The sequence below is a fragment of the Leptodactylus fuscus genome, chromosome 1 (assembly GCF_031893055.1).
Source record: "Leptodactylus fuscus isolate aLepFus1 chromosome 1, aLepFus1.hap2, whole genome shotgun sequence".
NCBI lineage: Eukaryota > Metazoa > Chordata > Amphibia > Anura > Leptodactylidae > Leptodactylus > Leptodactylus fuscus.
Window position 1 is genome coordinate 306,855,207 of NC_134265.1, and position 25,704 is coordinate 306,880,910.

Consider the following 25,704-nt stretch of genomic DNA (forward strand, 5'->3'; position numbering starts at 1 on the left):
TGTGAAAGGACAGGCATCAGATGCCTACAGCCGACAAATAGAGGACATAAGGTTATGCAGTGGGGTGATGGAGATGGTTCTCTATATAACACGCAGCGTGAATTATCATGGGAAATACATTTAGGCGAGATGTACATGGCGACTTTTCTGACTTCACATGTGAGCAATGGAACATTATCCGCTCTGCTGTGTATCATCCTCAGGCTCTATTCCCTGGTGGGTTTTCTATCAAAAGCCGGCCACAAACAGCTGAATGGGACTCTGGAGTGTAGACGGCATTAGGATTTCAGCCCTTTGCATCATTCACTGAAGACTATGTTATGTCAGTGTCAGATGTAGCTTTGTAGACTGATCGCGTTACTTGGCTGTGTGTATAAGGCCTAAGGGAATGCTCACATGTGACGTATTTGCTGTGATTTTGCCATAATCTGTATTAAACTACAGTGCAATGCAAGTGAGTTTAGGATTTGCTAGAACTTCATACACACACTGTAGGAAAAAATACACTGATATTATTATTAGGGCTCTTGTGGGGGTTTAGTACATTTTACAGCAATCTTATACATCCATTGACTAGACAGTATACAAAACCATCATTGATGAGGGTTATACGGTATTTCGATTCTATGCACATGACAATGGGGTCAGTGTAAAACGGGATCTGTATAAAGTCCGTGTTTGCCATGGAACCGATCACTGGAATACATGAGGTACCAAGACACTAAAGCAAACAGCCATAGGATCTGCTCCGTATTTTCCTGCTCAGTCCTATGGACCCCACACAGATCCATAGAAACACAGCCATGTGCATTAGGCCATAAAAATCCAGCCGTGTGCATGAGGCCATAAAAATCCAGCCGTGTGCATGGTGCCTTAGAGATCTCCTCATGCTGAGGTCTATTCCTTCATGTAATGTTTTGTGGGTTTCCTTATACTAAAGCAATAGCTTTACTTGGTTGCTGCTCTTCCAGCTGCCATGTGTAACTTACCTTACAGGTTTTTCAATCAGTCTGTTCCAATCTCTAGAGCCTGGCTCAGTGGTTAGCAGCACCTCCCTGCACCTGCATTTTAAAAATTATCCATCAGCTGTGAGCATTCAGACATTTAAGGGTGTATTCACACTTCAGTTTCAGAAATCTGCCATGTGTGAAAATAATCTAAAGGAAAAATACATGCATACACATTTATCTATAGTTGTGTTCATCTGTGTGATGGAGTCAGATTGCAATCCTACGATTGTTGCCAAAAGATCAAGTACTATGAGTACATAGAGAAAGTCGCGTGTAGCTTTAGCCTTATATTCATGGGCAATTCCTAGGATAGGCCATCAATATCAGATCATGCAGCAACTTCAACTCCTGGTGCACCCACCTATCAGATGACAGACTCCCCTTCATGGCTGATCAGAAACAGTGCCACAGTTTTAGTAGTGGTTATATGTAGCATTGCAGCTCATACCCATTCTATTGATAGGACTGAGCTGCAGTAGCAGGCACAGCTAACAAAATATGGAACTGTGCCTGGTAAAGAAATTGTGACTGCCAGACGTCAGACCAATCAAAGTCAATTAAATGTACAGCAGTGGCAGGAAAGCCTTAATGTGAAGCGTCATGTACTTAGTTTCCTATAATTTGTTTTCCCTGACAAGTGCTATGCATTATAGACAAAACATTTACTATTCACCCCACGGACATTTGATGAAAACGTTCTACTTCTCTTACGTTTAATACAGACGTTTATTCTTATAGGCCAGGGGTAGGGAACGTCCCAGCATGCATACTTGCTCTGCTGTTCTTAGAACTCTCATGGAAGTGAATGGAGCATGTTGGGAGTTGTAGTTTCACAGCAGCTGGCGAGCCGAAGGTTCCCTACCCGTTATAGGCAGAGCTGTTTAGGGTCAGGTTCCATTGGGGATTGTGTGAATTTAGGTCCACGGTTCCGAAGTTAGGAATTGAGGGTGAATTATGGGTCAACAGTAGGGTTTAATAGGGCTAGTTACAATCATCCCTCTTTATATGTTGACCCCTGCACCTTCTCTCCAATCCTTGGTTGTGAAAACGCAGTGTTTTGGCCGCAGTAAGGGGGCATTCACACGGAGTAAAGTGGCGCTGATTCTGCCACGATAACTCACGGCAGAATCAGCGCTGATAAAAAAAAGACTCCCATTGACTTCAATGGGTTCCGTTTAACGCGTGTAACACATTGAAATCAAAGGGAGTCTTTATCAGCGCTAATTCTGCCGCGAGTTATCGTGGCAGAATCAGTACCACTGTACTCTGTGTGAATGCCCCCCTAAAAATTACAATGCAGAACAAAAATCTGCAGTGGGACAGTGCATGTCAATTATACCTGCAGAAAGGCTGGGATTTTCCATATAGGTGTAATAAAGGCAGAAAGTCCTCAGAGGAAAACTCTGCAAAAAAAGCAATGAAAACCTGCCTTATGTGTGGGTGAGCATTTTGTCATACTTTACTCTTCCCCGTTTTTAATAGTGTGTTAACAAAAGTGAAGTTATATTGGACCACCCATTAGAATTTTTTTTTTTGGTTTTTACTGACCCAATAGAAATCAATGGATCCCTTACATTAAAGACAACATTTCACCACTTCCACTAAGTCCGGCTCTTTCCATTCTTCAATAGGTACTGCTCCACGGTTTCTGGCACAGATTTTTTTCAGTATCTGCCACCATTACTGAGCAATTGATACTGTAAGGGGGCATTCACACGGCGCTGATAACGGATAACTCGCGCAAAAAGACTCCGATTGACATTAATGGATTCCGTTTTCCGTGCGGAACACATTGAAATCAATGGGAGTCTTTTTATCAGCGCTTATTCTGCCGCGAGTTATCGTGGCAGAATCAGCACCACTTTACTCTGTGTGAATGCCCCCTTAATCTTAAAATAATGCTGCTGTCAGGTGGGTGGTCCCAGACTTTCTGCTCCAGTCCAGGATCACCTACCTGACAGCAGGGAGCTGAAAACAACATCACCAATTGCTCAGGAATGGCGTGGACTAGAGCTAAAAATTCCAGCTGTGTCAGAATCAGTGGAGCAGTCTCCCAAAGGATGCAAAGAGTTGGTGAAGTAGAAGGATCAGTGGGTTGAATGTGCGACCACCCCGGGAGAACCGTGCAGGAGGCTTACAAATGTTTTAGATTTAATGTTAAACTCTGATGCAAAACAGTTGAGACTTTGTCTTCAAAAACAGAACAAATTCAGAATGGCTGTTAAAAACGGATGTTTACGTGTCTCTTTTTTTTTTTTTATCATTAAAGTTTATTGAAGATTTTCCCAAAATTTTTATAAACAACACAACGGGGGAGAGGGGGAAAAAGGAGGGAGGGGGAGGGAGGGGAGGGGGGGAGTCTACGTGTCTCTTTTTAACTGCCATTAGATTTGTCAAAAATGTCACTGTAAAATGAGGCCTAAGGTCCAATTTAGCACTAGCTCCGCAGTATTTTGTAGAGACAGACATGACTGATATAAAATGGGCCAAAATCTGTAAATAGCGTCAATCATTTGCAGTGTGGAAGAAGCTGCTCATCTAAAGGCCCCTTCACACGGAGTTTACGCTCCGTGTATTCTGTCTACGCTGCGTTTATTCTGTCCATTTTACACGTGTAAAATGTAGTTAGCCATTGAGTTCAATGGCTTGTTCATATAATGTGCATCTTTTTGCGCGCGCATAGTCGCACGTTATACGAACACGCCATTGAACTCAATGGCTTACTACATTTTACACGTGTAAAATGGACAGAATAAACGCAGCGTAGACAGAATACACGGAGCGTAAACTCCGTGTGAAGGGGCCCTAACATGGGAACAAAGCACTGAGAATGTTGCAATGTCTGATTCTTCCTTCCTAACATCAGAGGTCCTATCTATCTATCTATCTATCTATCTATCTATCTAATTTATTCTTCTATCTATCCATCTCATTGTGTGTAGGATTTATCTTATAATAAAGACACAGCAACACAAACAGTTCAATATTAAATGTATTTCTTAATTATTTTACAGAATAAAATCACAATAAGATAAGAACGTCATAGAAATCAGATTATGACACTAGCTGTACAGTAAATTGTGACCAGAAACTTGCATATATTCCCCAGATTCTAGACTCCGGCTACTAAAACGTTCATCACATAACAGCTGGCTTAGCAACTGACACAAAATGGCTGCAGTCCATTAAAATTCACGGGATGTCATTTATGAATCAATTTCACACAGGACTTTGACGCCATTTTTGTTCTAGCGTTATCCACAGAAGCAACTCTAAACTTTTGTCACAGAAATGGCTTGAGCTAGGTAAGAGTTGTGTTATGGGATGTTGTTACAATTGTGTGACTAAAGCTTGTGTGTAGTCGCAGTCTTAACAGAGACGGACATTTTATCTGTCACCTGTGTCAGGAAGAAAAAAGGCGGCCATAGAGTTATGAATAATGTAAAAGAAAATCTGAACGTTCCCTGCACCTGATTTTGTTCTAGGGCATACAGCAAGGAAAATCTGAAAAATAAACGGATGATATAAGGTCACGTTCACACAAGCAGGGCTGCTGCAGGGGTGCATCACAATAAAACCGGATAGTGTGTATTAGTACAGATGGATTTTCCATTACAGTAGTCTCTGGCACTGCTTCTATTGGATACTGTAAGTATGGCTGTCCAAGTGGATTCCCTATTATGTGTCCCCTGGTGAAAACAATGGAAAATAATAAAAACATGCCACGTAGAGAGTAGAGATCATGTGTCACGCCCTGAAATCCTTTGCTCTCGGAGAGCCTGATTGTCTAAAGCAGCGATTCACGGGAGCTGCGTCACCCAGGGGTGCCTTGGAATCTCACCATGATGTCAAGACACTCTGGTTGGCAAGATGACCATATGTCTACTCTACATACAACATCATTTGCGTTCTGTTTTTAATTTTTTTGGTAAAAATTATTTGGTATGGGGTACCCTGAGGAATGCCCTGCATCTGAGAAGGTTGGGAAACACCGCTCTAGAGAGTACCAAAAATCCTGCACATGTGAACATAAGCCAAAAGCAACAGCTAATGTCACTTTATGTAAGTCTACAGCAACAATTTCTGTTGATCATATAATCTTCATCACCATCTTCCGATTATTGCGGTCCATATATACAGTCTATCATTACCCTTAGTTATAGCTCGGATCATATTAAGGCACATCTACTGTTTCAGTGCATTACTGTCAATGCTCCCCCTGCTGGTTAGAAGCTTTCAGTAGTTTAGTCTGATGCTGCAACCAGAGACAGGGTTAATACTCATCAAGTGGGGCAGAGACATTACTAGAGAAAAGGGAGAGTTAGTGAACTGTATAATTCCAGCTCCGTGTCTTTAAGAATAGAGACCCCTGACCCCAAAATCATGTAACTTTAATGCCACGCAATGTTGCAGTGATGTCACACAATACGATTTCTCACTGCATTTGCTAATTTTATTTTAAAAATATTTTAAAAGACTGAATGAACTGTCTACACCAGCACAAATACGTTGCATATGTCGCATGTGACACCATAGAAATGAATGTTTTTGTCATGCATCTAAGTCACACAGCAAATGTCCCTGTGTAGCCCAAGCCTAAATCTCAACAGGCATTCGGAACATGACGGGCGGCACATGGGACCCCGGAAACTGCTGTGGGGGTCAGTTATAATTCACTGGTAAGTGGCCACCATAGCAATAGTTCTGACGGGTAAAATTGTATTAGTAGAGCAACACAATGTCAATATCATCTCTGACGGAAAGGTCTAGAATGTCCACCATGTCTAAATGACAGGATTTACTGTGCAGATTTTATTAATAAAATAATTCAGGCGGTCTCGTGTTGATTAAATAACTGACAAGAGCTGAAATGTTACCCCCCCCCCCCAATGCATTTGGTTGAGAACAGAATTACAATAGCAGCTTTAGTTTAGTATCACTTGTTACTTCAGCCTGTTTAAGGAGAGAATAGTGCAATAAAGCCTGGTTTCTTTGTACAGGGTCTCTTCACCAAGGCATGCAGGGGTGTGGGCAGTCTCGGAGGTAGGTTTCAAACTTGCTCTCAGATACGGACATCATTGTTGTATATGTAGTAAGCTGTGGAGAAGACGCACAAAGCAATATTAGGCTTAATACCATGGTTTCTTCTCATTACTTTTACCTATTATCTTTTATGTTTTCATCCTAAAACTACACAGTTCCTATTAGAATATCATCATGATTCCTGCTGCTATACAGGATACAAGTCTGTGTGGTAGAAAGAGGCAGTATACTGTACAGCATGGAAAACTTCCTGTAACCACTCCTCTGACTGTAGTTACATGTATGGATATAGTGGGAACTCAGATTTCTCTCTGGCAGATCAATGAGCTGAATTACCCCACACTTAATACACTAAGCCTAAGGCCCCACGTGGCAGAAATGCAGCTTTTTTTGTTGCAGTTATTTTTAGCCAAAGCCAAGAATGGCTACAGAAGGAATGGGACAGATATAGGAAGATCTTATACTTCTACCCTCTGCTCAATCCACTCCTGGCTTTGGCTCAAAAAAATGCAACAAAAAAAGCTGCATTTCCGCAACGTGGGGCTTTAGCCTAAACATGGACTGTACGGGCGAGTTCACACGGAGTTAACACGCGCCCATTCTGGCACGTATACACGTGTCAGAATGTGAGCGCTCAAAACAGATTCCACTCATGTCAATGTATCGTTACAAGTGTATAACGCGCGTAATTTTGCCACAAATATACGCCCGTATTGAAATGAATGGGATCTGTTTTGAGCGCTCAAATTCTGACACGTGTATACGTGCTAGAATGGGTGCGTGTTAACTCCGTGTGAACTCGCCCTTTAAGCAACCAAACATACACTTCAGTGACTATCAATATATATGTGCATGGTGTTACGTATGCAGTGGATACAGACTGAATAAAAACAGTGGGTGTTTCATACTACCTTGACTGTCAGGGGGCATTCACACGATGTAACGCGACGTTGATTCTGACACGTAAACTCGTGTCAGAATCATCGCCGCAAAACAGAATCCCATTGACTTCAATGGGTTCCATTTAGCACGTGTAGCACCGCTTTTTTTTAATGTGTGTCTTTTTGCACGTGCAAAAAGATGCACGTTATACGAAAAAAAACATTGAACTCAACGGTTTACTACATTTTACACGTGTAAAATGTAGCAAAATGCGCGGAGTGTTACTCTGTGTGAGGGCACCCTAACACTGTGTTAAACTGACCTAAGCTGAGGCCACATGTCGTGGAAAAAAAGGTTTTCTTTTTTTTGTTGAAGTTTTTTTTTAAACTAAAACCAAAAGTGGATTTCACAGAATGGCTTCCTTTATATTTCTCATTCCTTTAGAAGTCACTCTTGGCTTTAGCTCAAGTAAACGCAGAAATATCTTTAACTAAAAAAGCATCTTTCCACAGTGTGTAGCTATAGCCTTAGGGTAGGTTCACACAGTACTTTTTTTTTCCATAGGTATTTTTTTGAGATCTACAGAAGGTAAAAGAGAAGATGGAAAAAAACCAAAACAATTTACCTTGTTTAGGACAGGTTTTGTTGAGAGCAGATCATAGATTGTAGCAAATGAAATATTCTGTAAAAGACAATTTTACTGAGGATTAGGCGTCTTCCCATAACTTTGCTCTAACATAGACAGAGCAACAGGACAGCCAGCTATCGAGCCGTTGTAAAGACCATACAGCAGTAACATGTAGATTATCGAGAACATTACTGTTACAAAGCAAAGAATAAAAAAATAAAGTTTCAATTCTACTCTCCTTGAGGAGAGACCACCTTTTCAGGTGTGTGGAGTCTTACAGAAAGCCATTTTAGCTCCACTAGGGGGATTATGGGAAAGTAGAGCATGATGTTCAAGGGAGCTACCCCTAGAAGGCAGCAAACAGAGGTACTGTTTCTCTAGTTACATCTTGGGAAACAGATTTGCATAGCCTTTAAGACTGTATGCTCACTGACAGTGAATTACCTTTTGAGTAGTCCTATCCATGCACTTCATGGCCGGCGCCCTTCTGTTATCAATGGGTAGGGGGGGCTTCCAATGGTCATAATTGGTTTCAAGGACATACCACTGGCCTTTCTGAATATCGAGCCTAAAATGTAGACACGCTGGGTGAATATTTCTACAATACAACAGACAGGAGGCTCTTCACCGATCTAATACTCACTCCCATATATCGAGGCAGTTTTGTCTGGAGCGTGTGATCACACAGGCTTCCCCGGATTTGTTGCCACCCAGTATAAAGTAAGCAGGAGCAAGCAATACGGTTTTGGACAGAAGGGTTTTCGCTTCCTCATAACTGTGCAAAACATACAAATGAGAAAAAATGATCAGAAGTAAAGTAGCGAAACTCTGACGTATAAGAAGTGATTTCCTAGAGAACATAATGTGGGGCAAACATTAATACAGTCCATATATAGGTCATGTAGGATGCAGTCGATTGTCATGGACAGATTATTTTATTCACATTTATTGACAGCATATTGGGACTTATTATAGGTATTCTTAGATCCCTGGGGAAGTCTTGCCCCCTTTCCATCACAGCAGGAGTGCAGCTGACATAGAAGCAGTCCTTCTGCTAAACGTCCAGGCATGCAAACTGCTACGTCCAGGATCTGGTTTTCACATAATGCTTTGTTGTGTAGCAATAAAACAATCATTATTGTATCGATGATCATTATACACATTCCTAGTACATTGAAGTCTATGGAGTGGAAAGGAGTAGTCTGCTGGAAAACACATACAAACAGCTGCTAAACTCTGCCACACTGAATGAAAGAGCTCTTTTTGGCTAGGGGTACACTACGACTGTAGCACTACCAAAGATTTCTGTGTTGTCCTGCGACTCCTGGACTCATGTATGTGAATGGAGTCGCATTTCGACTCCATACTTTATTGAAGGAGTTGTGGGTGACCCTGTGATCTTTGGTAGCATGACAGAAGTCACAGCCAAGTCCCTATGTAGACCAAGCCTTACACAGAATGAGGCAATAAATCAATTACAAGCCTCCTCCATCACCTTCCCTCTCCATAGACTCCTGTGTATGAGGTGAATATAGAGATAGACTGTATAGAAATAAACAGTATGAGTGACTGTACTATTCATTTATGGAATGCTATATTATAATCGGAGGTACACTTTAATAAACCACTGCCATTCTAACTGCAGTGTCATAATAAAAGCTTACACTGCCATTAATATAATTAAAGGTATATGCACCCCAAAGTCTACACTACACAGCAAAGGCTGCATATAATACATATCTGAATGTGTCATCAGATTCCTCTTTGATATAATACAAAGAATGATACAACTGATGCTGCAAATTCATTTTAAAGCTTTAAAAAATAAATTAAAAAATTAAGCAAGTACATTGCTTTTTTCTGCAACGTTTTTTCACTGTCGTTTTGCTGGATTTTTCTCAGTTTTTTCCTTGCCCTATTAAATCTATGGGGAAAACACTCACGATTCGATTAAGTCCCTGTGTTTGTAAAAAAAAAAAAAAAAAGAAAAAAAAAAAAAGCAACTTGTCCGGAGCTCTTTTTTTGCAATATGTGAATGAGAATAATGAAGTTTCATTCACTTTGCCATAAACGCTGCGTTTCTGCTATGTGGGGGTTAGCCTCAGAGGACATTTCTATTCCTATTCAGCACTGGGAGGCGAGCAGGCCGATCTATAGCTTTGTGGGAATAGACGCAGTAACATTCATTTATGTAAATCACAAGGTAGGACTTACTCATGATTCATTTCCAGTTGTCAGAATAAGAACAAATGTCCCCTCAATGTCAGACTTAGGTCGGTGTTATGGAAGGAATGGTACGCATCTTCTAAAAAATTGCTGTGTCTAGACAATGTTTATATGCCCAGCATAATAATTGGATAACAAGTCAGATCTTCTCTGAGCTGCGGCGTATAATGCGAACCTAAATTCATGATAAGGTTCCCATGAGGCCATGTGTACAGCGATGGAGGTTCTGTATACTTCTCACAGTGGATGATACATCTTTAGACTAGTCTATATTTATATTACCTTGGCTTACCTTTGGACAGAATTTAATGCCAAAATGTTGTTACTATTTATCACATTTAAACCATGCACCGTTCTATACTTTTTTTTTGAAAGATACGCCTACTTGTCAAACAACACAAATTTGATCTCAAACTAAATGCACCAAAATGTCATTTTACGCCAAGGTCACGTCATAAACACAATGAGGCAGATTTCCTATTGTATATAAGGTTTGTATTTTATATATAAGTACATAATCTGTAACCCATACCTTGTAGCATTCTCCAGCACACTTCTCGTGAGAAAGCTCATCCAAGCCCCTTGTTTTATTCCAAGGATCCACTCAATAACCCCTACATATGCACAGACATAACCATATCAGAGAAGTGGTGCTTAACATGTAAGGAATGAACAATTCCTGTGTGTAAGTGTCTGCCTAACCAAGTATATAGATGCCCTGGTCATAAGTGCTGCAAACGTCAAGATAAGGGAGATCTGAGAGCTTTAATATAAGTTTTCAGCAGAGTAGGAGCCATACTAATATATATATAGTATACAATATACGGTATGCAGCACACCAGGTCACATGAGGGGCTTAAATGTACCTGGTAAGGTAAAACTAGAACACAATGTAATAGTAAATGGAGTAAGGACTTGTGTCATACAGCAATAAATTATGTTGACATGTTATGGATGCACGTACTGTATTACATGGGGTGTGCTTATATATGCAAGAAGAGACTCACCTATATAACCTCCATCAAGACTAAAGCGCTCATTCATGGTGAGGGTCAGTATCCCCTGCAGACAAAATAGTAATGGTGAGGCTAAGACTCTCACCACTAAATGTATAGTACAGGTGTAGGCAGCTTTTTTTTTTTTTCCGCATGCCGATTTAAATAAAAATAAATAAAAATCACAGATGAGGTCCTTGGTGTGTCAGGAGATAATTGTAAGGCTGAAGACCCCCATATTAAAGTCATATACCACAAACCATAACACAGAAGTGCTGCCACAAGATGCTTCAGGACACATGCGCTTACTGCTATTTCCTGGGACGCATCTGTACTTTTCCATTAGAAGCAATGAAAGTCCATGTGCAGCCCCAATTATTGGTAAATGTGTGTCTTCAGGAGCACTGTATGACAGCACCCTTTATGGTGGAAAAACACACCTTTATATAGAATAATGACCCATAGTGGCTCCTGCACACGTATTATGTCCTATAGTGGTCCCTGCACACGATATTATGTCCCATAGTGGCCCCTGCATATGGTATTATGTGCCATAGCAGCCCCTGCACACAGTATTATGCCCATAGTGGAGGGGCCACTATCCAACTTTAATATTCCAATTTTTGACATTCACTAGATATTATTATACTCATGGGATCTCTTTAGATCCTAGAGTATAATAAGCGGATTCCCAGGAGCGGTGATGAAAAATAAAAAATAATGTTACCTTCTCTGTGCTCCGGAGCTGCACTGTTCTCTGTGGCACTTCTGCCTAAAGTCAGCGACCCCCGATTGGGTCTCAGAGATCACGTATGCATAATGATGCTGATGTGACCTCAGCAGCCCTATCAGCGGTCTCTTACATTGGGCAGATGTGCCAAAGAGAATAGAGCAGCTCCGGAGCGCAGGGAAGGTGAGTAACATTATTTTTTTATGTTTCATCACCTCACCTGGGGCTCTGCTTATTATACTGAGAGGTCTGAAGAGACCCCACAGTATAATAATAGCAGTTTCGTTTTGGCGAGGACTCGGGATGCCCATGCCAGGAAAATAAGCCCCCGGGGGTTGCCAACCCCTGGTATATTACATGTCATATGGCACTCATATTGATCAGCAGTCATAGTTTACAGCAGCAGTCCTAGAAAATGTGCCTAGAACTTCTCTTAGAAAAAAAAGAAAGTGATCAGAGTCATGAGGCATTGTGTGAACAGAATTTTACGATACCCCAATCACTGCAGTGATTCATATAGCCACTGTGATACTGGATACAATATATATGCTAACACTATGTAAAACATTAGATCTTGGGGAAGACTAAAGTGCAATACAGATTAAATAGCTGTCTCTATCCCCCCACTCCCACATTAAAATCATGCTCACACTGATGGACCAAGCTTATATATATATGGGGGGATACCTAACTGACAATTACATCTAGTGCTGCTTATATCCATGGGGGCGCAAAGATTTGGGCAGGTTAAAAAATACAGATCCGTTAGCTGGTCCCATACACATTAGGATTCATTTATGTTGCATTTTCACTGTGCATTAGAGGACTCCTGATGTATATCTTCACCAAATGCCCCGTTATGGCTATACCTTCATGTGAAAGAGCATAGCAGGCTAAGGTCAATTTAACTTACTGGCTTCATTCCAGTTAACATTCCCACATATCCAGCAAAACTTGTAGAAAAGAAAACGGTTTTATTGTTTCGCTGGAATTTCACATTGACAACTAACGGTCTGAGCATCTCGGTGATCATCCAGGAGTTGTTCTTCACATCCCATCTATGTATATAACAAGAAATAAGAATAATAAGAGTACACAGAAAGTCTATAGAGAATAGACATAACACCATAAGACCAAGATAAATCACAAAATCTGTGACTACTTTTCATTCCCTTACAGTTATCTTAAGCCTATTAATCCTTCTTTTCTTGCAAGGAGATGACTATTGTTGGAAAGGCTCATTCTAGCTTCATATCATAGTATTGTTATGTGAATATACATTGTAGTAGAATATTCTTACGATCCCCAAACTAAGGATTTCATCTTATTGTCGGCTTTCAATTCTTAAGTACCCTTCTGGCTAAATAGGACACCGGACATGTAGTACATGAGAGATCTTCTGAATGATTTCATAGCAATCAGTTTATTGTACTAGGTTTCATCCAATGGGAATGATGCCTTTAGCACATCACTTCCAATCAAAGGTGCCATGCCATATGATGCATGTATACAAACACGGCTTGGCGAGGTGGTTGGGGGTAGGGAGAACTACACAAAAGGACATTTGTCATCTATTAGACTGACAAGCACAGTTCTACAGACATGAAATTATGCTTCAACCACTTACATTCTCTATTAACTTATAATAAAAATATCAAGTACTGCAGTTTAACTGGCTAGGTCGTCATATATGGCTTTGCTGGGCATGAGGTGTTCAATTTGTAAATTTCTTTTGGTGACAAGGGATAGTTAGAGTTTCCTATTAACACACCCCTAGACGAGGACAAAGGAACCTTGAGGAAATGAACGCAAGATAAACCTGTAGCCATTTAATGGGTGTCCTGTGATTAGAATATTGATGTCCTACCCTTCTGATCAGTTGTCTGAAGCCTCTGCAGAGTTTACCTTAGAAAGTCTTCCTGTACGCAGAGAATCGCAGCTTTGTCTAGCTTTCTTAAATGAAATAACCTTCTCTTCTAACAAAAAGATGCTGTGCAGACATACAGACTGAAGGAAACACTGACGAGGCCACTGATGTCACAAGGGCAGCAGCCCCAGCTGACTGGCGACATCTGATATTAAGGATAGGCTATCAATATTCTAATTTCAGCAATCCCCTTTAAGTCACTGTGTGTTTAAATTGATTTTCAAAATGTTATTGTCATTTGGCTTCTATACAGAGAGTCAAACATATGGAGTCTTTGGAAATAGGACAAAAAAACTAGACCACAAATACAGATATCTCTTCTAATGTGGCCAGCTATGACATGAGATGTATTGATGTATAAATTAGAGTGTCAATGATGTGAGAGATTACAATCTGTGTGCAGGATATGTTGGCAAAATGGGAAATAATGAAAAGCGATCACTTCACATTACCAGGAAATGAGTGCACTCACCCAAGAAATAATCCGAAATCCAGGTTTCTGGCATGTAATAACTTGCCTGTATATTAAATAGACTGAGATTAAAAACAAGACAGTCAGAAATTATAGAGCTGAAAAAGGGGCAAGAAGCGAAGATTACCTGAAATATCCTCTGCCACCACTGACGTGCATACAGTGAAAACCTCATAGAAGATGTTGAATAACATGACTTCTCCTATGAGAAAGTACAAAACAAAAGAGAATATCATCAAGCATAGAAATGGAGAGAAAAATGGAAAGAAAACATTGAACTATGACAAGACCTACAGCACTCTGAGGTTTTCCAATAAACATAACCATATTTAACCCCTTCCCGCCGATGGCATTTTTTGATTTTTATTTTTGACTCCCCTCCTTCTAAACCCCATAACTTTTTTATTTCTCCGCTCCAAGAGCCATATGAGGTCTTAATCTTTGCGGGACAAATTTTTCTTCATGATGCTACCATTAATTATTGTGTACAATGTACTGGGAAGCAGGAAAAAAATTCAGAATGGGGGGATTTGAAGAAAAAAATGCATTTATGCAACTTCTTTACGGGCTTCGGTTTTACAGCATTCACTGTGCAGCCAAAATGACATGTCCCCTGTATTCTGTGTTTCGGTACGGTTCCAGGGATACCAAATTTATATGGTGTTATTTACATTTTAACCCCTTAAAAAAAAAAATCCAAAACGGTGTTACATTTTTTTTTCTAAAAGTCGCCATATTCTGACAGCCGCAACTTTTTTATATGTAAGTGTACGGGGATGCACAGGGCGTCTTTTTTTGCGGGGCCGGGTGTGCTTTTTAGTTCTACCATTCTCGCGAAATGCTATTGCTTTGATCACTTTTTATTCAAATTTTTATCAGAATCAAAACAGTGAAAAAATGGCGGTTTGGCACTTTTGACTATTTTTCCCACTACGGAGTTTACAGGAAAAATATTTTTATAGCTTTGTAGAGCGGGCGATTTCAGACGTGGGGATACCTAATATGTATGTGTTTCACAGTTTTGAACTACTTTTATATGTGTTCTAGGGAAAGGGGGGTGATTTGAACTTTTAATACTTTTTTTTTTAAAAAATTTTTTTTCTTGCATTTATTAGACCCCCTAGGGGTGTTGAACCCCAGGGGGTCTGATCACTAATGCAATGCATTACAATGCCAATGCATTGCAAAAAAAAAATCATTTCTTTTGCAGGCTGCATAGACCAGCCTGCAAAAGAAAGAGACTGCAGACCGGCCGGGGAGCCTTTACAAGGCTCCCGGCTGTCATGGAAACGTGACGTTGGCCCTGGAGCTTGCTCCAGGCGCCAGTGATCACCGGGAAAATGGCGGCGCCTACGCGTTGCCAGGAAAATGGCGCCTGCAGTGCCTTTGACCGAGACACCGGAGGGGTTTATGCCTCCGATAGGTCCGGGGACTGATCGGAGGTATTAGTGCTGGGTGTCTACTGTGTAAAACAGTAGACACACGGCGGCTATGGTGGCCGCCCGACTCCTGGGCAGCCGCCGTAGTTAAATACCCGACATGCGCCGTACTAGTACGGCGGATGTCAGGAAAGGGTTAAAGGGAGGACATTTCATTCTGTAGATGTGGTCTCCTCAACTGCTCATTTAAAAGGTCACTATCACTAACTGTTCAGACAACTTAGTCACTTAGTCTCATTTATTGAGGGGTGTAATTCTGGACCAAAACGCAATGTCCTTTAATTATAAATATTGCTGTTTTCAGCCTGAAAAACCTCTCTGAAATTACTGCTGCTAGGTGTCTCTATCCTTCCTAATTTGCGGTTCGCTCCCCGTTACTAGGGTAGATTCAGCTTTAGAAACCAACAAGCTAAACACAGAACACGGGATGCGGAGGGGGCACAAGTAAGGCTCTCTTTACAGCCTCTGCTTGTTTACCTGCAGCTTTGCTAACATGCGTTTCCTGTCTGTACACTGCTCAGACAGGAGTCTGCAGCTTCTCAAAATTCACAGTGAGTGTAATAATAGGGTAGGTGATAAAATGGTGGGTGGAGTGGGTAAATCCGATGCTGCCTGATATGCCATGGCTCCAGTAGGTGGCGCTGCCTCCTGTGACTAAGGCACCACTTGCTGTATCCACTTTTTTTGGCTATTTTTTCAATAAAATAGTAGAAATTACAGAATAGCAGAATTACATGTAAAGAAACCAGTAGTGGTAATAATGGATGGAGAGGGTCAGACTGCTTTGTATTACACTTGCTCCCTGCCTCCTTGATAAATGCAACGACTCCTTGTTGGAAAAAGTATATCAAAGGATTAATAAATGTGGTGAAAGTTATGCATCCCAATTATTGAGACAAACAGTCCCAGAATTATGGCATATCTTCAATCCTAAATCTGTCCCATTGTACCAGTTTACCGCTAATAGCTACCTAGTGGTAGTCCAGATGCATCGGCCACTCCTTTAATTTCTTCATCAAATGGTGGTGGTAGAGTTCCAACAAGAGCTGGCTGCAAAATAAAGAAGTTATATATTACAACACTAGCTTCTATGTTCTGGCTTTTATACAGTAACCGTGTTTGGTGGTATTAGGCTCTTTTCATATCTGTGTTGGAGGTCTCCTAGAAATGAGTGACAAAGTAGTGCAGCATGCAGTGCTATTTTGTTCAGTAAATGATGGAAACACTGCAGGCACCACTAGAGTAAATGGGGTCCTCCATTCACTGCCATTTACATTTCTGCTCCTATATGTTTTGGAAATGTTGCCCTGTATGCCTGTAGTAGTGTGGTTTATGTGTCCTCACTTACTTCCCTATATGTCACTGTGAGACTAATTCTCCTGGTGTTCTGTGGGAAAAAGGGAGAAGAGTTGTGCAAATTCTGCTTTAAATCTGCCCTCCATGTATTCAAGGATGCTGAAAAAAGAATGAAATGTCCGCCTCAATCTTGCCGCGAATACCAGCCCTAGAAACTTTGATGTGAGACACTCTGCTGATCTAGAGCCTTTCATCTGAGCTTAGTCAGTGAGTGAAAGCAGCGGCAGTGGAGAAGAATTAGAGGCAGAAGTCCATTTAAAATTCCTCTTCCTTTCTAGTGCATGAATACACCCTTAGAGGGGAAGCCAGGAGAAGTTAGTGTAAGTTGGTTAGGAGCTATTGTAATGCACAGTAACAGTATATACTGCTGGGGAACTTCCTTGTGTATATGTTAAATGAGGTTTGCAATGGGTACCATATAGCGACATCTGTTACCTGTAAGGACATAGCTAAGGACTGTAGCATGGCCCTGTAGTACTGCCCATTTCCCAATTGGGAGCACCATTTAAACACCAAGGAACAGCCATAAAGCACCCACTACAGGGATTCATTTAACCCATGGCGTGTCCCCTTCCCATGACTATGGTTACTTTGGAAGGATCCAAGTAAACAAAAGAAATTCTCACACAGGGTGAGGCTTCATGCACACAATAGAGGATGCAGTCTGAATCTCTCCCAATGTAGGATAGGCTCTAAAAAAAATCAGAATGGAACAGAACACCTGAAAAAACCTGGACTGCACCCTCAGATGTGTACATGAAGCCTAAGTTTTTTAATGGATGCCTCTGTATTGAGTAGGGAAGTTCGCTGTGCTATTCTATGCAGTTAGAAAACAGAAGTGCAGAACAAAGGGCAAAATAGCCCTCTTTATGCCTTTGTTTGCATACTGGACGGCCTACTGGTCAATTTAATATATGCAATGGCAGCAGGTACATGATAACACCCTGGATCCCTGTAGTGTGTGATCATGAACGACCATAGTAGTAGACTAATGAAAGTAGTCACGCAGTACAGTGGTCATATGAAAGAAGAGTTGAAGTCATCTCTGTGTCTATATCATAGCAGGCCCAGGGTGCAAGCAAGAAAAAAAAAATACTTTGGGCTCTAAATAAGGCTTTGCTACTTTAGTAGGCGTTAGACACCTATACCCTATCCTGTGCTTAGTTAGTGTGGGTCCACCAACCATAAAAAGGGGTCTCTATGACCAAAGTGATGGACAAACATGCAACCTCTAAAGATAAGTGTGTGAAGGAACTGTTCAAGAAAATAGCATACCTATTCATTTACACTATTTATTGCATATATCCATGAGACACATATACTGCAAACAGTCATCTTACCAATTTAGTATCTACTAAGTCGATAAGTTTTTCACTGTGAAAGAAATATTTCACCAGGTCCTTAAGATGCTGAATCATTGCCGTCAGCTATGGAGAGGAAAAAAGGAGAAACGAATCATGAATGAAGTAACCGACAGACATTGCTGATGTCTTGCAGTACATTTATACAAGATGCAGGAGAGAAAGTCAGCAAACTGAATTCTTAGCCTGGAAAATCCATAGAGAGTTCTTGAACCCATCCAGGACCATTAATAAGGCTGTGGAATCAGTAGGCCAACTCCAACCCCTCCATTATTCCACAACCTCCAATTGCGACTCCATAAATGGCTGACATGGCCATTGTTAAAGCGGACTGACTGAATTCCTATAGAAGTAAATATGTAAAATAAAACTATACATCCAATTATAGAATATTAGTAATCATATGATATAATAAACAATAATCATTATATTTTGAAGCTGGAGTCTGGAACTTTTTCGGACTCCACCTCCACATTCCTGAAGTTATTTGGATGATCTTTGGGAATGATAAGAAACATTTTTCCATGGGTAGAAAATCCTAAACTGGCACATGAAAGCAGTATAAGATTTCACGTCCACAGCAAAGCCTGTAAGGAGTGACATGGAGTGAGTGATGGAGGTGGTTACATGGAATAGTACCATGCAGTGTGCAGTGTCCATATACACGTTGTCATTTATATACCTGCACAGGAATGGGACACTATAAACATAGTCATGTGATACATAATGTAATTATCATTGTGCCACAATTGTATACACACTCCCTGTCCTACAGGGCAAGTTACAGATCAGACATGGGAGACATCTTTCCTTCCATGTCTCTAGTCACTATTAAAGCTGCAGATGTCCACACACTCACCGGCTGCTTCTTCTCTGTTATTATCTTCCTCCATCTTTCACTTGGTGGTTGATCCAGATTTACTGTGTACCATGGTGCATTTCCTTGGAACCTGAAAGAGCAGAAATGTGGAATAAAATATTATTACATTTTTTTTTCCAGACTAGAAGTACCACTTATAGTCACAGTGAGTTTTTGGAAGTGCTGTGCTGATTGTGAGCCAAGTCAGTGCTGTACTTTATCAGTTACCTTAAAAGAAAATAAATCCATAAAAGCTGAAACGTAACTCTGTGTGAACATACCCTTAGGACACAGGGTGCCTGGTGACATATATACTGTACTTTATACTTACCTGGACAATGAACAGGCAGCTGTAGCGTGTAATATTTGGAAAGGGGGGTTACAAAGTAAATCCACTCTCAATGTAAGTTACTGTGTTGTCCTATTCTATTGAGAGGAAATCTGGGAGTTTATAAAATAACAGAAGGTGGAGATATCCAACTCCCCAATAATGGTGGCCATGCTGTTTGCTACTACGGTATATCTGTTAGGGTATGATCACACATTAGAAATGGAAGAGGAAACTGAGGCAGACTGTAGCCTAAATTTTCTCTTCCATTTCCACCCCTCTTGCCTCCCATGAGAGTAAGCTGAAGCTTTGGCTTTCTCTCACTGGTGAATAGGACCGTTCACAGGAATGTCTCACACTACGTGTTCAGCCATGGAATCCACGACAAGATCAAGCAGCGCCCTCAATCTCTGTCTCCCAATGAAAACGATGGGCGGAACAATTAGGGCGTAATTGAGGCAGAATCCACCTTAAAACCAGCATAAAATTCAATGTGTGAACATACCCTTATTGTACTTTTCAATATCCAACTAATCTTCTCCACCAAGGACCACATTGTTCCACTTCCAGGGGATGAATTTATACAATATCCTGCAGATATGCTATAAAAGTCTCTGATGAAAATAGCCTTTAAAAAAAGCAATATGGAGCCAAAGGCGTGGTGCGTGACACAGATATTCAATCGGTACCCAAGAGAATGGTGGTCATGGACTGCACCAGGCATAACACAGTAACAAACTCCACAGTGTTGCCCTATAACCATGCCAGCCACCAGTGCACCATTTCCACTAACTTGTCCATGCTGCAATGCCACTCCTTTGACCTGAACTATCTGTCATGCCTGTCTGTGCGCTGGTGCTTGGGAACTGAACAAGATGTTATTGAGTGTCATATGTGGCATCTGAGATGCAAAGTGTCCCCATATCTATAACCTGCCTCATGTATATTAGCCTAAAGCTTGGTCACAGATGAGGCCTCTTTCACCTATGTGACTAGACCCGTTCAGCAGGTATGTGTGGCAGCTGCTTATCTCCTTCCATACAGATAACATAGCTGAACAGAACAGAAAATACTTCCTGTAACAAGTAATGGTGACTTACGTTGGTCCAGTGGGAGGATACATTCCACTTCTGCAATCTTCTGTGTACTGGAACAAGACATTTACAGCTCAGTTATTATCTCTTATTTATTACTAGTATACTTATACTTCCATTAACATAATCCTATAACAATTATCAGATCTCCACTAGTAACACCAATGTAGAATTATAGAAAACGTGGAAGTTATCAGCTGACCACGGCCACGAGGCTGACATGTGCCATTTCTTTAGGTTACTTCAGGTCATGCAAGTGCAGGACTCCTCTCTGTGACAGTCTAATCACATTAGATTTCTGGTAGATATAATGACCCGATACATAAGATTTATCTGGCAGATCCTGTTGTTGTTGGAGAGAATAGCCAAGCAGTAGATCAAGACCATATTACAGAGGTTACTTATAGGGAATGAGCACTTGTAAGAACACTTGTTCCCGGTAAGGTTATGTTAACACTTCTGTCAATTGTATGTGTTACAGGACTACAGTCACCAGTGGGGGTGTCACCGGGTCAGTACTAGGTTCTCTTCTATTTAATATATTTAGTAATGACCCGGTAGAGGGTTTACAGAGTACAATACCAATATTTGATGATGATACTAAGCTCTGTAAAGTCAACACAAAGGAGGATAGTAAAATATTACAGGGGAATTTAGAGAAGCTGGAAGCATGGGCAGAGAAATAAAAGATGGGTTTTAATGAAGGAAAATGTAAAGTGATGTACCTGGGCTATGGATACAAGAATTATGTATTAAATAATAAAACACTGAGCAAATCTACAACTGAAAAAGACTTGGGGATATTGGGTGAGAGTAAACTTAACTTTAGCAACCAGTGCCAGGCAGCTGCTGCCAAGGCAAATAAAATCAGGGGCTGCACCAAGAACTGGGGCTGAATCAAGAGAGCAACAGATGCTCAGAACAAGGATAGCATGTCACCTGTATACAAATCACTGGTCGGACCACATGTACTGTACACAGGTTTGATCACCAATGTATAGAAAGATATAGTTGAACTAGAGAGGGTGTGGAGGAGGGAGACCAAGGTACTACGGTAAGAGGATGGGTGGATTAGAGTATAAAGACAGGTTATCAAACCTCTTCAGGCTGGAAGAAAAACAGCTTAAGGCGACCTAATAAATATGTACAAGTATACGCAAGGAAAGGTAGAGATACCTTCCCATTGATCTCTTTATACTGAGACCTGTAACTATGACAAGATCTATGTATGTCCTCTATATGTAGAGGGAGAAAGGTTTTAGAAGTGTCATTTTGGCAGGGCTTCTTTACAGTAAGTGCAATGAGACCATGGATCTCACTACAACAGGATGTGGTTAAGACTGAAACTTGTGCAGGTTCAAGAGGAACCTGGATGACTTTCTTGAAGGTAATAATATCATAGATTATAGGAACTAGAAATTTTAGGAATAGGATTTTGATCCAGGGACTTAAGCTCTATTCACATCTGTGTTCGGGTTTCTAGTCGGAACGTAAACCTATATGTGTTAAAAAGCGGTTACCTGAGAAACCCACAGACCCCATAGACCATAATAGGGTCCATGTGGTTTACCACAAGAAACATGCGGAGAAAAAAGTACTTCAAGCAGCACCTTTCTCTCTGCCTGATTCATGTGGAAACTGAGTGGAAACCACACGGACCCGATTCGAATCTTGATAAACTTGTGTTTTTATCTTATCTGCTACGATACTATGTAAGTGAAGTCAATTGTTCTGATCCATCATTAGATCAAAGAGATGCACTGAAACTTGAACAAAATGCACCCTCCATCTTCATTCACTTTTATGCTAAATACAAGGTGGAGGCTTTCTTCTGTCTTATTACATTTCTAAAGAAAAAGTCCTGCCAAGGTATAACTTCCTCTTCCATTAGATAAGTAACAAACAATATGGCTGTCACAGACGCTGCTCTCTTCTGATAGACATGAGCGTTGCAGGATAGGTGGACAAGTCCATAAAGGCTCTCTATCCTAGATGTGACTGCAGTCTACCCGAGATGTGGCGGTTCTCTACCCAAGATATTACTGCTCTCTACCTGAGATGTGGCATCTCCCTACCCGAGATATGACTGCTCTCTAACCAAGATGTGCAGGCTCCCTACCTGAGATATGACTGCTCTCTAACCAAGATGTGCAGGCTCCCTACCTGAGATATGACTGCTCTCTAACCAAGATGTGCAGGCTCCCTACCTGAGATAGGACTGCTCTCTAACCAAGATGTGCAGGCTCCCTACCTGAGATAGGACTGCTCTTTATCTATATCATTCATGTGAAGTCCATCCTTATATTGAGCCGGGTTGGGACCCTATCCTCACACATTATTGGAAGGATAACTACATCCCTGATTACGACTCTATATCTGAGCTATGATAACTCTCTCCCGGAGATGTGGCCGCTCTATAGCTCTGCATGTTGTGTGCCAGGTGTTCTCATATACATGGCAGTGCTTATAGACTCCAGTATACATCACATATAAGCTCTGCATGTTGTGTGCCAGGTGTTCTCATATACATGGCAGTGCCTATAGACTCCAGTATACATCACATATAAGCTCTGCATGTTGTGTGCCAGGTGTTCTCATATACATGGCAGTGCCTATAGACTCCAGTATACATCACATATAAGCTCTGCATGTTGTGTGCCAGGTGTTCTCATATACATGGCAGTGCCTATAGACTCCAGTATACATCACATATAAGCTCTGCATGTTGTGTGCCAGGTGTTCTCATATACATGGCAGTGCTTATAGACTCCAGTATACATCACATATAAGCTCTGCATGTTGTGTGCCAGGTGTTCTCATATACATGGCAGTGCCTATAGACTCCAGTATACATCACATATAAGCTCTGCATGTTGTGTGCCAGGTGTTCTCATATACATGGCAGTGCCTATACACTCCAGTATACATCACATATAAGCTCTGCTGTCCATTGACATCCCTGGGTGCAGTCAGTCCCCTATAGTGAAGTTGTATACATGAGTCCCCCTTTGACAACAATAACAAAGGATTAAGTCCCGCCCTTCCTATTTCCGGTCGAAGATCTCTTTCCGGTTTTGAGAGTTTGCCATGTCTAGCAGGGGTATAGGCATACTGTTTCGTGGTTACGACGAGCCTGCTGCAGAACCTCATTTGCTAAATGCTATACAGTATATATATTCATTTGCCGAATGCTATATATATGTATAGCATTCGGCAAATGAACACTGATTCTGCAGCAGGCACGTCCTTGCTACAGGCAGGCAAGAGTTTTTCTCATTGGAATGAATAGTCCGATGTTAGACTCCGCCTCCTCAGACGAGCCTCTGGCAGAACCAGCGTTGATTGGCCAAATCACTGGCCACTGGCCAATCAACGCTGGTCTATTCATTTCAATGAGAAAAAGTCAACTGGTAACAGCATACTTACCTGCTTGTAGCAAGGACGAGCCTGCTACACAATCAGCCTTCATTTGCCGAATGCTATACACTGTATAGCATTCAGAAAATGAGGTTCTGCAGCAGGCTCGTCGTAACCCGAGGACCATACCCTGAAGTACATACCCAGCCCTGGTTAATTCACTAAGGAACAGGAAGTCTTCTTGCCGCCCTTCCATTGCGCATGTGCCAACCGGAAGTTCGCAGGGGGACTCATGTATAAAGCACCCATCACCTGTAATGTATACAGCACTACCCGGAAGTGTACATTACACAACAGTCACATAACCTGCACACAGGGCGGGCTCCAGGACGCGTCACACCCGAAGCTGTGATAGAACTACAAGTCCCAGCAGCAGCACAGGCAGCATGCCAGCCATAGCTCCAGTGACAAGCCCCCTGCTTGGTATGGCTGATCGTTCCCCACTCACCGGCGGCACGTCCTGGCCCAGGCTGACCATACACACTGCAAGCAGCAGGGACGACCCGAGCACAGAGCCCGACATTGCCCCCGACATCTCCCGAGTGACTGGTGTAGAACCTGGCAGTTCCCTGATCTTGGTGTCACATGACCGCGCCCGGGATGTACCATTTACCACGACAGGGGGAGGGGCTAGTGAATGCGTCACATGCTTCATTCACCTCTGAAAACAGAAGCACTGCCTGTCATGGGACCGTCCGTGCCTCACCAGAGAGAAGTGTTGTAATAGTGGTTGTGTGTCGTGTGACCTGCAGTGGAACTAATGCAGCTAAACCATGTACAATGGCCTTCAGGGACCTGTCATGATACTGGCTACATCTACTTGCAGGGGTTATAGGGTTACATGGTGACTTCTGTCCTGTGACTACACAACTCTGGGACAAGGTGTAACTTGAAGCTCCCAATGCTAAATCTACAATGAGACCTACCGATCTGCCATTTACAATAAACAGTTGTATAGTGTATGTAGTAGAGAGACCTTCAGGGCCCCCTCGGGGTCCAGGGCCCAGTAGTGATTAATTCTGTGGTACCCCCCTATAGCTAAACTACTGGGGCACCCGAAAACTTCCTCACTAGTGTTAGTCAATATAGTCGCACTGCAAACCCGAGGCTGCCATGGCTTTTAGTCACAAAAATATCAAGCTCTGTTTGTCCATTTTGCAGCTAGAAGTCATGGTTGTAGTAACCTTAAGGTCGCAATGTGACTCCATTCACAAACATTAGAGAAGGAGTTGTTGGGTCCCTTGGCGATCTTTGCTTGCACGTCAGCCAAAGTCACCATGTAATCCTAGCCATACTCTGTATGCCGTAAAATTAAAAAATGCAGCATAAGTTGACATATTTAACCCCTTAAGGGGGTTTTCATGTTTACTGTTCACCTTACAAAGTTATAATTTTTTTTATTTTTTCATTCACAGAGACATATGAGGGCTTATTTTTTGGCAGGACAAATCGCACTTTATAATGGCACCATTTAAAGGGGTTGTCCCGTCACAAGGATCTTATCTATACTGCTAGTTTATGTGGATATAAGACTTTTCTTAAATACATTGGTTTATCAAAACTGCTTTGTTTGGCCACTATCTTAATTTATTCACTTCATTGTTGACACTGGCCCTTGGGATTATCTGCTCATTTGTCAAGTGAGGTAGCTGCCTTCTCTCAGGGGGGGAGGGAGGGGCTGACAAGCAACAGAGCTCCTGATATATGAGGTGAGAGCTCCTGGATTACTGTGCTGACTATCTTCAGTTTTTCCACTTATCAGCCGGTTTAATTGAATTTGGCTGATAAGGGCTGAGATAAGGAGACCTCTGTATGTAATGCAAGCTGACTCAAATCCAGCTCTGCTACATCAGTTTCCACATCAGCGTCATACTGTGGATCATAGCAGATAGCAGAGCAAGTGAAACCCCACCCACCAATGTGCGAGAAATCCAGGA

At 41.6% G+C, this 25,704-nt stretch overlaps 1 protein-coding gene across 1 annotated transcript; it reads right to left on the reverse strand.

The window, feature by feature from the left end:
• Positions 1 to 4,029: 4,029 nt before the first annotated feature.
• ASAH1 (N-acylsphingosine amidohydrolase 1) lies at positions 4,030 to 24,382 on the reverse strand. Its single transcript, XM_075258785.1, has 14 exons — positions 24,216 to 24,382; positions 20,357 to 20,403; positions 18,929 to 19,019; positions 18,049 to 18,135; positions 16,324 to 16,402; positions 14,041 to 14,115; positions 13,914 to 13,959; positions 12,428 to 12,572; positions 10,797 to 10,851; positions 10,322 to 10,403; positions 8,207 to 8,338; positions 8,008 to 8,131; positions 7,561 to 7,617; positions 4,030 to 6,107 (listed from the first exon to the last, which is right to left on the reverse strand). Exons 1-14 carry the CDS (start codon positions 24,300 to 24,302, stop codon positions 6,018 to 6,020), a joined length of 1,197 nt encoding a protein of 398 aa, XP_075114886.1. The 5' UTR covers positions 24,303 to 24,382; the 3' UTR covers positions 4,030 to 6,017.
• Positions 24,383 to 25,704: the final 1,322 nt, after the last annotated feature.